Source organism: Anolis sagrei, chromosome 3 (assembly GCF_037176765.1).
Source record: "Anolis sagrei isolate rAnoSag1 chromosome 3, rAnoSag1.mat, whole genome shotgun sequence".
Lineage (NCBI taxonomy): Eukaryota > Metazoa > Chordata > Lepidosauria > Squamata > Dactyloidae > Anolis > Anolis sagrei.
The window spans coordinates 128,532,195-128,543,622 of NC_090023.1; the positions used below are offsets into that span (position 1 = coordinate 128,532,195).

The 11,428-nt window shown below is 42.3% G+C and overlaps 1 protein-coding gene across 9 annotated transcripts in view; it reads right to left on the reverse strand.

The window, feature by feature from the left end:
• LMO7 (LIM domain 7) overlaps positions 1–10,647 on the reverse strand; it is a 191,759-nt gene extending 181,112 nt beyond the window's left edge. For 4 of the 9 annotated variants that reach the window (XM_067466894.1, XM_067466893.1, XM_067466892.1 and 1 more), the window contains exons 1-2: positions 10,565–10,647; positions 10,151–10,260 (exon numbers count right to left, since the gene is read on the reverse strand). In XM_067466894.1, coding sequence (XP_067322995.1) covers positions 10,151–10,225 — 75 coding nt within the window. In that variant the 5' untranslated portion in view covers positions 10,226–10,260; positions 10,565–10,647. Of the gene's footprint in view, positions 1–10,150; positions 10,261–10,463; positions 10,530–10,564 lie in introns of those variants that run through there. The other 5 variants (XM_067466897.1, XM_067466896.1, XM_067466895.1 and 2 more) reach the window with 3 other exon arrangements.
• Positions 10,648–11,428: the final 781 nt, after the last annotated feature.

Here is an 11,428-nt window from a genome sequence, read left to right on the forward strand (position 1 = left end):
CTCCATGTATTACTCTAGACTAGGAATGAACAAAATGCAGTCTATCTGATATTGTTGAACTGCAACTCCCATTAGATCTAATCAGCACAGCCAAAGGTCACCTCTAGTCACCTCTAGAATGGATTACTGCAATGCGCTCTACGTGGGGCTGCCCTTGAAAACGGCTCGGAAACTACAATTGGTCCAGCGGGCAGCGGCCAGGATGCTAACCGGGGCTCATTATCGAGAGAGGTCTACCCCTCTGTTTAAGGAGCTCCACTGGCTGCCATTTATTTTCCGAGCCCAATTTAAGGTGCAGGTGCTCACCTACAAAGCCCTGAACGGTTTGGGACCACCCTACCTGCGTGACCGCATCTCCATCTACGAACCCACACGCTCACTCCGGTCATCTGGGGGGGCCCTGCTCGTGATCCCACCCACGTCGCAAGCGAGCTTGGTGGGGACACGGGACAGGGCCTTTTCTGTGGCGGCCCCCCGACTTTGGAACGCCCTTCCAAAAGACCTTCAACAGGCCCCGACTTTGGCAGTTTTCAGAAAGAATCTAAAAACTTGGCTGTTCCAATGTGCCTTCTCAGATTAGGAATTCCCCATCCCAAGTCCTAGAAGCACTTTAGTATAATTAAGATCGCTGCGCACTGCACTATTTTAATCCTACGTTCCTCCTGCCACTTAGCACTTTTAACCCTGTACCCACTACTCTGGCCGGCCCAGTTTTAAAGTGTCCTGATGTATTGTTTTGTTGTTGTTATTTTGCTTAACTATTTTGATTTGCTTTTGTTTTTTGCTGTTGTGTTATGTTTGCTGTATTTGTGTTTCTGAGGCTTCGGCCTGTGTAAGCCACATCGAGTCCTTCGGGAGATGCTAGCGGGGTACAAATAAAGTTAATAATAATAATAAAGGACATACATGCTCAGAGTTTCAACTTAGCAACTTCTGGAAAACTGAACTCGGCCCACTCCAGCTCTAAAATGTAGTCAAACCTCATTTCAAGTGAAAGTAAAGTTTATATCTTTTTAAAAATGCAATCTCTGCATTTTGAAAAAAAACTTACTTGGAAGTTCTAGGAGGTGGGTGACAATGCCATTTGTTCCCGGGAGATTTTGAAGGAATACACTGCTCTTTGAATTTATATGTGTGCACATTTTATTTTTAACTATGCTTTGGAAGTTGTCTCTGTAAACTTTATTAAAAGCACACAGTGAAATATAAATCAATGTCACATTGAGAATTTTATTGCTGTTGCCACCTGTGTTTTAGTGGCAGGAGAAAAGAGGGTCTATTGTGAGAGGACTATTAGCACCACATGTTAACATATCAGATGTTTTCGGTTTTGATTTTATACCTAAAAGTGCATTTTCATCAGCATCAAGGATATCAATTTGCAGAAACAGCTCCAGCTTGAAAATGACTACCAGGAAGGACTGGAAGAATAAACCAAATACAAAACAGATATTTGCTGCGACTGCAGGACTATAAATTTCTTGATTCAAACTGCAATAACCAATATCACAATCCTGTTACACAACCCTGAAGCATAACCGCACATCTAAAATAAATAGAAAGTATGTACAGAACAAAAGGCCAGATCAAAAGACTGTAAGACATTAGACCAATCCTCTAATGTCTGGAGCTTTTTAGTTTAGAAGAAATATACACAGTTATAAAAGATAGAAATTGATATGCAGAAGGAAACATATAATCAGACTCAACCACGAAACTAACTGGCAACAGCAGCATGCAATTACATAATTAATGGTTAGGGACCATTATAACATTTGGTAAAAAGCAAAGATTTTCATTGCTTTTTAAATAATGTTGTCCTTGAAGGAAAATGGCCTTCAGGTTGTTTCTGATTTATGGTTACCCAAACATGAACCTATCATGGTGTTAGTAAAATCTGTTCAGAGGGGGTTTGCTCTTGCCTTTCTATGAGGCTGAGAGAGTATGACTTCCCCAAGATCGCGTGGTGGGTTTCCATGGCTGAGCTGGGATTTGAACCCTGATCTCTAACATGCTCAAAGAATTATTCTACACTGGCTCTCACTAATAAGGAAGAAGTCAATCTATGGATCCTGGCCAGCGTGAGTAAATACCCTGTTCCTTAATTACATCTGTAATTAAGGAACAGGGTATGTCTTAATGTGCAGGTGGACCGAGAATGGAAATGTATTGTGCTCATGTCCTACTTGTAAATTTTGAAAGATGTAGCAGGTCAGTGTGTGAAACAAGAAGCCTGGGTTGCTGAATGGATGGATTGATCCTACAGTGCAGTTCTTTTGTACTTAACACATTTAACTGAAAATATATATTAAAGGAAGATTTAGTGGAAGATGGAGGTACAAATGAAGAGTCTGACTAAACAATTGCTCGTGAGAAATAAAAGCAGATTATGTCCACACAGTGATCCCATATTCCTGCCTAGTAAGAAGTAGGGCAAGACCACTCTGCACAGCTTCATGTGGCAAGCACCATCAACAAGGCAAAGGAAACATTTCTGCTTGACAACAGGCATTTAGCCTTTTCAACTAGTCTCACTTCCCAATGGAAAGGATGCCTCTTGGGTAAACCAGCCTAGAGCAATGGAGTTTCTATGGGCACATCTACACTGTTGGATGTATACAGTTTGACACCACTTTAACTGCCGTGACTTAATGCTATGGAATCATGGGAATATTCATTTGGTGAGGCACCAGTACTCTTTGACAGAAAAGGCTACAGACCGCGTAAAACTAAAGCTCCCAGGATTCCATAGCATTGAACCATGGCACTGAAGTGGTATCAAGCTGCATTCATCTACAACAGTGGTTCCCAACCTGTGGTCCATGGACCACCAGAGGTCCGCAAGAGCAATAATATGGTCCGCAGACTCACCATTACTACACCGTTGGCTCAAAACCTAAAAGGTAAATCCTAAAAATTATCAGTGTACATGGCCCAAAGGAAAAACTTTCAGGGTAAAGCAAACTTGATTATCTATTCCACCTTTCCACAGAGAAAAGGACCACTACCCTGGGCAAAACCTTTCAATTTTCAAATGTGATATTTTCTAATAAGATCATTAAAACATTCTTACTCATGGGTTTCAGTGAAGTTTGTGATAGAAACTTCACTGAAGTTTCCTCCCCAAAACAGCCCTCACCATTCCCACATCAGTGTTATGGAGCAAACAAGGCTCCATTTTTGATTTCTAGTGGATTTCTGCTTTCAACTGTTGTGAAGTTATTGTTTATTTTGCTTTACAGAGAAATTGTGTGTGTACATGTATAGTGATAGATGAATATTTCTAGAACTACTATAAAATACTGTCTCCTACAATAAGTAAAGTCATTTCAGTAAATAGCAATTCATGAGACAGCTAAATGTATGATACCAACATATCAAGAGTGAGTAATCCAAACTCCAAAATAATTTTATCTTGATCCTAGCTGCTAAATGTGGGGAAATGCCCACATTTTGTCATAAAAACAATGGTATTTAAGTCCACATAGCTGCATGTCATATTACTGGGTTGTACAGAACACCCCAGCTGTGCTTGAGCATGCATGATCTGTAACCGTGAAGCCTGTGCCGTCAGATGTAACCACTTTTGTTAAAGGGTTTTTACAAAGGGATCCATTTGTAAAGCAAAGTAAACTAAATAACTTTCTAGAGAATAGAGTAAACCATTTTTCCATCTGTGGCCAAAACATGATCATGCAAAAAAATGTTTCCAGCAGCTTGTACATCACCTTGAAAACGCTGCCATGATTTACTCTTTGCAGTTAAATGTCGCCTTGCACATTCCAGCACACCTGCTGTGTTAGGAAGCCTGCTTTTTGCATTCCCCGTGTAGGAACCATAAAATGCTAGACACACAGCCCAGTGAAAAGAAATCCCACTCTGGACATGTACCGTAAGAACATAAATAAAACCCAAGCTTAAATAAATAAAACCCAAGGACAGAAAGGGGGAAAATAACTCCTAACTCATTTTTCTTTCAGGAAAAAAAAACCTGAAATTATGCAGGAGCTGGCCAGACTGTTACAAACAAAACAATATGTAAAGAATCTAATCAATTTACATTCAAAACAAACATCAATGAGCAAGATTATTAAACAAAATAAGAATACAGAAAGGCTGTACACCATGAAACATTACAATTACCAGTATAAAACCTCTTCAATTGAAACATCAGTCTACAGTAAGACTATGAGAAGTTAGCTAATGCAGATTCTAAATTACAAATATAGAACCAGACTGTTGGAAATAGCAACTTTCTCAAGCTTCCACTAGTTATTTGTTATGTATATAATTCAAGTTGCTTACTGTATTGTATATGTATGCATTGGTAGCAATTCTACCTTCTCTTTTCTGTGGGAGGGGTTGCAGACCATGTGATCAGGTCTGGGCTTGTTCAGGACTCAGACTCCATTTTAGAACAGTGTTTTTTAAGAAGACAGGAGGAACTGTATGCTTAGAAACTTCCGTAAAATGTGTGCTTTTAGAAGTTAGTAGGAACATAATGCTGTACAAAAGCCATTAGACCAATGGTCCTCAACCTGTGGGTCTTCAGATGTTTTGGCCTACAATTCCCAGAAATCCCACCCAGTTAAACCAGCTGTTAGGATTTCAGAGAGTTGAAGGCCAAAACATCTGGGGACACACAGGTTGAAAACCACTGCATTAGACCTTTTAATAAAGATGACCTGTGTTATCTACAGAGAGAAAATACTTCAAATCTACTTGTAACCGGAGTAAACCAGCTGTTACTTCTAAAGAAGTCTGCTTATTTTTTACTCTTGAGACCATTATTTATTTTAAGGAAGCATAGATGTTTTATGCCCTAAAAGAACACTTCTGAAACTCTGCTCTCTCTCTCTCTCTCTCTGTGTATATATATGTGTGTGCATTTGTATATCTTTGTCCCTAACAGTTCAAAGGCATAGCTAGGTACATCAGTTTATCAGCTGAGGAAACCTAGAGGACTCCTGCCTTTGAAGCACATTCCATAATTCCTGGATCTGGGGATTATTTCTTGTGAGAACTATTAGAATTTATAGGTTAATGGCAATAAACGGATCACTTTCAAAGTTACACCCAAAGTGTTAAGTCACACCTGTAGCTCTCCATATATTTCAAACAAGTTTCAACTGACAGTTTCTATTGAACGGAGACACCTTGTTAATGTTACAGGGCAATATCTCTTTCAATTACCATTCTCAGGTCCAAGAATAATTAGGCATCTTTCAAGAAACAGTTGTCAAATTTCTCCTCTAAATGTAATTCCATTGCCTTTGGCAGGACTACACTAGTTCAAGCTGACAACTGAATTGCCCCCTGAAGAATTTATCAGCCACAAAACCTGATATGCTTTGCTAAGTGGAAAGGAATGTCCCCCTCCCCCAGGTGTCGATTGGAGAACATTAATGGGAAGGTTGAAACTGAACCTAAGGTCCTTCTCATTAAGCCATTGCAACTCAGCAGGTTCTCCGTTCCCTGCAGCTTAATAGAAGATTCTCAGTAACAGCAGCATACATGTCCACATTGAGAAATCCTCAGGCTTTGAGACCTGCTTTCTTGATGTCATGTATTATTCTATTATCAGGCATGGGCAAACTTTCTAACTTGGGGGTCACATGCCAGCACTCCCTACTAAGAGGACTGGCTTCCTGGTGATGGATGGAAGGAAAGAGAGAAGGAAGGAAAGATGAAAGGGAGGAAGGGAAGGATGGAAGGAGAAAGAGGGAGAGAGGGGAGGAGGGAGGAAAGAGGTAAGGAAGGGAAGACAAAAGGGAAGGAAGGATGAAAGAGTGGAAGGGAAGGATGGAAGGAAGGTGGAAGGAAAGACAAAAGGGAGGGAGGAAGAGAGGGATGGAAGAAAGGGAAGGGGTAGGAAAGAGAGAAGGAAAGAAGGATGAAAGGGTGGAAGGGAATGGATGGAGGGTGGGAGAAAGAGGGAGGGAAGGGAGGGAAGGGAGGGAGGAAAGAGGGAAGGAAAAACAAAAGGGAAGGAAGGAAGGAAGGAAGGAAGGAAGGAAGGAAGGAAGGAAGGAAGGAAGGAAGGAAGGAGAAAGAGGGAGAAAGGAAAGGAGAGAGGAAAGAGGGAATGGACAAAAGGGTGGAGGGAAGGAAGGAGGGAGAAAGAGAAGGTAAGGAAAGAAGGGAGGGAAAGAGGAAGGAAAGAGAAAAAGAAGGAAGGAGAAAGAGGGAGAGAGGGAAGGAGAGAGGAAAGAGGGGACGAAGGACAAAATGGTGGAAGGGAAGGAAAGAGGGAGGGAGAAAGAGGGAGGTAAGGAAAGAAGGGAGAGAAGGAGGAAGGAAAGAGGGAAGGAAGGAAGGATAAGATCGTGTGAGAGAGGAGGCCCAAAGAAAAGAGCCCAAGGGCCATATTCGGCCCCCGGGCCTGGGTTTACCCATACCTGTTCTATATAGTCATGTATAGAAATTTTAGCACTCTCTCCATTGAAAAAAAAACCCAGGCCAACTTATCCATGGATCAGTGTGAGTAGTGTACTTTAACTCTTTTTTTAAAAAAAGGAACCATTCCTTTCTCTGAGGAGAGTAGAGCAAGGCGAGACCTTAGTTCATTTTAAAGAAGCACTGATCCAGTCTACTTTCTCTGTTGGAATGCCTGAGTGGTGAAATGGCAGCAATGACCAAGGGCAGCTACCCTGCTCCATACCAGGGCAATATTGGTGTTTTTTAGTTTCTGCAGAAGGGCCCTCGACTCATCCACAGGTCATATAAAACCCCATAATGCTGGCCCTTGACTTATAGGTGAAGTCAAATATGCGTATATACAGTAAATAACAACCATTATGACACCCACTGTATGTTCTAAGATCATTGGGCTTACAATAACTTCAAACAGTGGGTTAATAAATGGCTGAATGGAAAAATCAACATTTTGCACTCGATTCAGTCAGTCTAGCAAGTAGATTTAGCCCAAAGGTGAGTAACATTTGACCCTCCCAATACTGGACTCCAACTCTCATCAGCGCAAACAAGAATGGCCAATGAGGATGGAATCCACATCTAAAGATCCACAAGTTTTCAATTCTTACTAAACTAATACATTGATCATGGCAGGCATGATTAGTTTTGCTACAAGAGCCTGAACACTGTTATCAATTTGGAAATGATTAAATTATAAAGCAGAGCTTCCTAAATGTACCCAATGTGACTATATTTTATATATAGATGCCTGTACATAAAATAAAATAGCCATAAAATCAAACATTTACTGATAATAAATCAGCATTTCAAAGACTTGTTAAACAGAGTTCACTGTGTGCAAATTTCTAGGTGGGATTCAGAAACCCTTTACAGTTGCCAATTTTTATGACCCCAACACTGAGTTAAGGGGACCCCATTTAGGGTCAAACCCACATTTTAAAAACCAGTGTTCTGGATCTTCTTTCACAAAAGTCATTCCCACACATTAAAGTAAGGCTGTTTGATATTATTTTTGAGAGTGTGAATGCTCCTCGGTGCTCGGTGCATAACTAGCGAGGAGGGAAGATGCAAGCTAGAAAAGACCAGAGGACCCCACATTTCTTAACACTGCATTAAAACATCCCACTAAGCCAATGGTTCTCAACCTGTGGGTCCCCAGATGTGGGCCTTCAATTCCCAGAAATCACAACAGCTGGTAAACTGGCTGGGATTTCTGGGAGTTGTAGGCCGAACACCTGGGGACCCACAAGTTGAGAACCACTGCACTATGTAACAGGGCATCGAAGCAACCACAACAGAATATTAACAACTCAATCCTACACACATGAAGTTGGTGCTACTCTACCGAAAGGGACCTAACTCCATCAAGATGATGTTCAGGATTAAGACTAATCCTTAAGTCTGGGTTTAGTGTGAGCAAGGACTCAGCTGAAGGGCCTCTGCTAAATATTCCTCAGCCACAAAACCTGATACTCCGGTTACAAGAAAAGAAGTAGGGAAACTTTTAACACAGGTCCAACTCCTTTTTGTTTGACTAAAGCCTCACAACAGTTCCTGTGTAGCCTTTTAAAAAGGTGACCACCACAAAGGAGGAAGAGAGATCCAGTTGCCCCTCCATATCCCTGGAATAAAATTATGAGAACGTGCCTTCGCACATACACAGAGATGTTATTCCTCGCCAAGTCACTCTTCCATCCTTTTGTATGAGCTGCTGTGGGCTTCCAAGTAAGTGTGAGCCTGAGGCCAGCCACTCCCTTCAAAAATAATAATAGTAATAATTACCAGTTACAGAAAATACCACAGGCTTGCAATGGAGAGAAAAAAAAAACCTCTTACAGTATTGCTGGTCTTAATATATGTTTGGATTCTGAATTGGAAAAATGCAATGAAAATATCTTACTACACACAGTTCTGCTGTTAGGATATGGCTATTCTCTCAGTTTCATACCAGCAGAAAAAAATCTGTTCCTGGTTTGAAAGTGCTGTTTCCTGTTTAATCGTGTTGCGCTTAGTTTGAAAGTAGTTGTTATAATCCAGAAACTTTGTTTTGTGGATGCCACAAACTATGTCGAATTGATTGAGACAGTATGAGATATTAATTGAAAAAACAATAGCAAAATGTGCTGTAAGATGTCCCGCAAAAAGAGTTTTTGCAATTTAATAAACTGTTTCCCCATGTATTGTCGAAGGCTTTCATGGCCGGAATCACTGGTTTGTTATGAGTATTCTGGGCTGTATGGCCATGTTTCAGAAGCATTCTCTCCTGACATTTCACCTGCATTTTTGGCAGGCATCCTCAGAGGTTGTGAGGTTTGTAGGAAAATTGGGTTTATATCTATATATATATCTGTGGAATGTCCAGGGTAGGAGAAAGAACTCTTTTCTGTTTGAGGTATTTGTGAATGTTTCAATTGGCCACCTTGATTAGCATTTAATGGCCTAGCAGTTTCAAGGCCTGGCTTCTTACTGCCTGAGGGAATCCTTTGTTGGGAGGTGATTAGCTGGCCCTGATTGTTTCTTGTCTGGAATTCCTCTGTTTCTGAGTGTTTTCCCCATGTGTTTGGAGACATGATAGCCATGTATAAATATGTGAGAGGAAGTCATAGGGAGGAGGGAGCAAGTTTGTTTTCTGCTGCCCTGGAGACTAGGACACAGAACAATGGCTTGAAACTACAGGAAAGGAGATTCCATCTTAACATTTGGAAGAACTTCCTGACTGTGAGAGCCGTTCAGCAGTGGAACTCTCTGCCCCGGAGTGTGGTGGAGGCTCCTTCTTTGGAAGCTTTTAAACAGAGGATGGATGGCCATCTGTCGGGGGTGCTTTGAATTTGATTTTCCTGCTTCTCAGCAGGGGGTTGGCCTGGAAGGCCCATGAGGTCTCTTCCAACTCTAGGATTCTATGATTCTATGGTAGAACCAATTAGGAAATGACATTTATAACCCAGGAACAACAATTGTGTTATATAGTGTAATTCCTTCCTTACTCTAAAAACTCTTAAAATTGTAACAGTAAATAAAAAACAAAACTCAAACATGGGGGAACTCCAGACAAAAAACAGTTAGGAACAACTAATCACCTCTCAACAAAGGATTCCCTCATGCAAGAACAAGCCACACACACACAAAAACTCCCAGGCCATTAAATGCTTATCAATCGAAACAGTCACATCTACCTCCATCAGGCAAGAGTTCTTTCTCCCACCCTGGACTTTTCACAGATATATAAACCCAATTCTCCTAGTTTCCAACAGATCACAACCTCTGAGGATGCCTGCCATAGATGCAGGTGAAACATCAGGAGAGAATGCTTCTGGAACATGGCAATACAGCCTGAAAAACCTACAACAACCCATCCTTCCTTACTGTTTACTCTGAGGGTGCATCTGCAACTAAGGGATGGCTGCAGTGTGGCCCTACTTTGGGTACCATTCTCTCAATACTATGGAGGGAGTTGCAGTTCTGCAAGGTCTGGAGCCTTCTCTGCCAAAGAGGGCTGCATTCCAAATTCCCAAATGCTCCAGCCTAGAGCCATGGCACTTTGAGAGGGGCCAAACTGTATCCCTAAAAAGAGACAGCAACACAATACAAGCTGTGGAGAGAGAACAGGATGCAGTGGGGCAACCCTGAGTAAGACAAATCCCAGATTGTAGTCTAGCCCTCAATCTTGCAGGCCAGGGAGTTGTGGCGTCTCCTCCTCCTCGTCCTCCTCTCTTACCTCGACCCACCGCCTGGCTTCAGCAAAGGCCCCCTCACAGGAGCCGGCACCTTCGGGGTCCTCTCTGGCCTCCATGGCTGGCAGGAGAAGAGCAAGGCAAGGACAGAAAGCTGGGGAGACAGAAAAGGCGACGGGAAAACCTTGGCTGAGAGAGAGAGAGGCAGGCACCCTCCGGCTTCAAGGAGCCTTTGGAAAGGAGGGAAAGAGGTGTGTGCCTTTCCCGTTAGTCTGAAGGGAAGCGGCACTCAAGCCAAGCCAAGCCAAGCCAAGGCTTTCTCTGCAAGGAGCGCCCACCCGACTGTCCCAACTGCACCTCTTCCTCCCTTTGAGGCGCTCCAAACTTGACCCTGCTTCCCTGGCCGCCGTCCGCACCCTACCCTACCCTACCCTTCCCTTCCCGCTACAAACGCCTACCTTCCGCCACCGCTCCTACCTCCGACTGGCTCCCGGTCCAAAGCCCCGGCGCTGCCTCTTGCAAACTTTCTTAAACTTTCCCGGGAGGCCGGCTCGCCGCCACCACCTGGCGGCACGAAGGGGAATTGCCGCGCAGGTTAGGAAAGGGAGCCCTTCGTGTCTTCCCCCTAAATATGGCAAAAAGGCAAGCCTTCCTTTTTGCCATGTTGTATAAGGCATGACGTTTTACTACCCCACTGTATATCATGGAAACCCCAATCCCATAGATGTTGATATCCACAAAAGGCCTGGAAACAAACCCTTTCAAGTTCATTCCTGGCAGTCCCCAAGTTACGAACAAGGTGGGTTCTTCAATTGCATTTGTATGTAAGTCGGAACAGGTACTTTTTAAATGTAACTCCAGCCATACACACGCACGTGCACAAGTTGAGGAAAAAGTGTATGTGTGTGTGCATGGGTAGATAGATAGATATGGCTGGAGTTACATTTAAAAAGTACCTGTTCTGAAATGTGTGTGTGTGTGCTATATATATATATATATATATATATATATATATAATTAGGGCTGTCCAACCACAGAAAAATTTGTTTCTAAACTCGATTCGTTTTTAGGCGGTTTTTGCGTTTCGTTATTTAAAAGAATTCCGAAATTTTTCTTTAAAAAAGTTCGATATTTACGAAATTTCGGAAATTACGAAACAATTTTGAAACAATAACGAATCGATTCGTTAATGGCGGACGCGGTTGCGCAATACACTAAAAAACCCTCCAAATGGGACAGGGGGAACTTCTGAAGCTTCCCTCTCCCTCTGTTGTTGACTCTTGGTGTGATAATTTATTTTTTTATCACTGATAAAACAAACA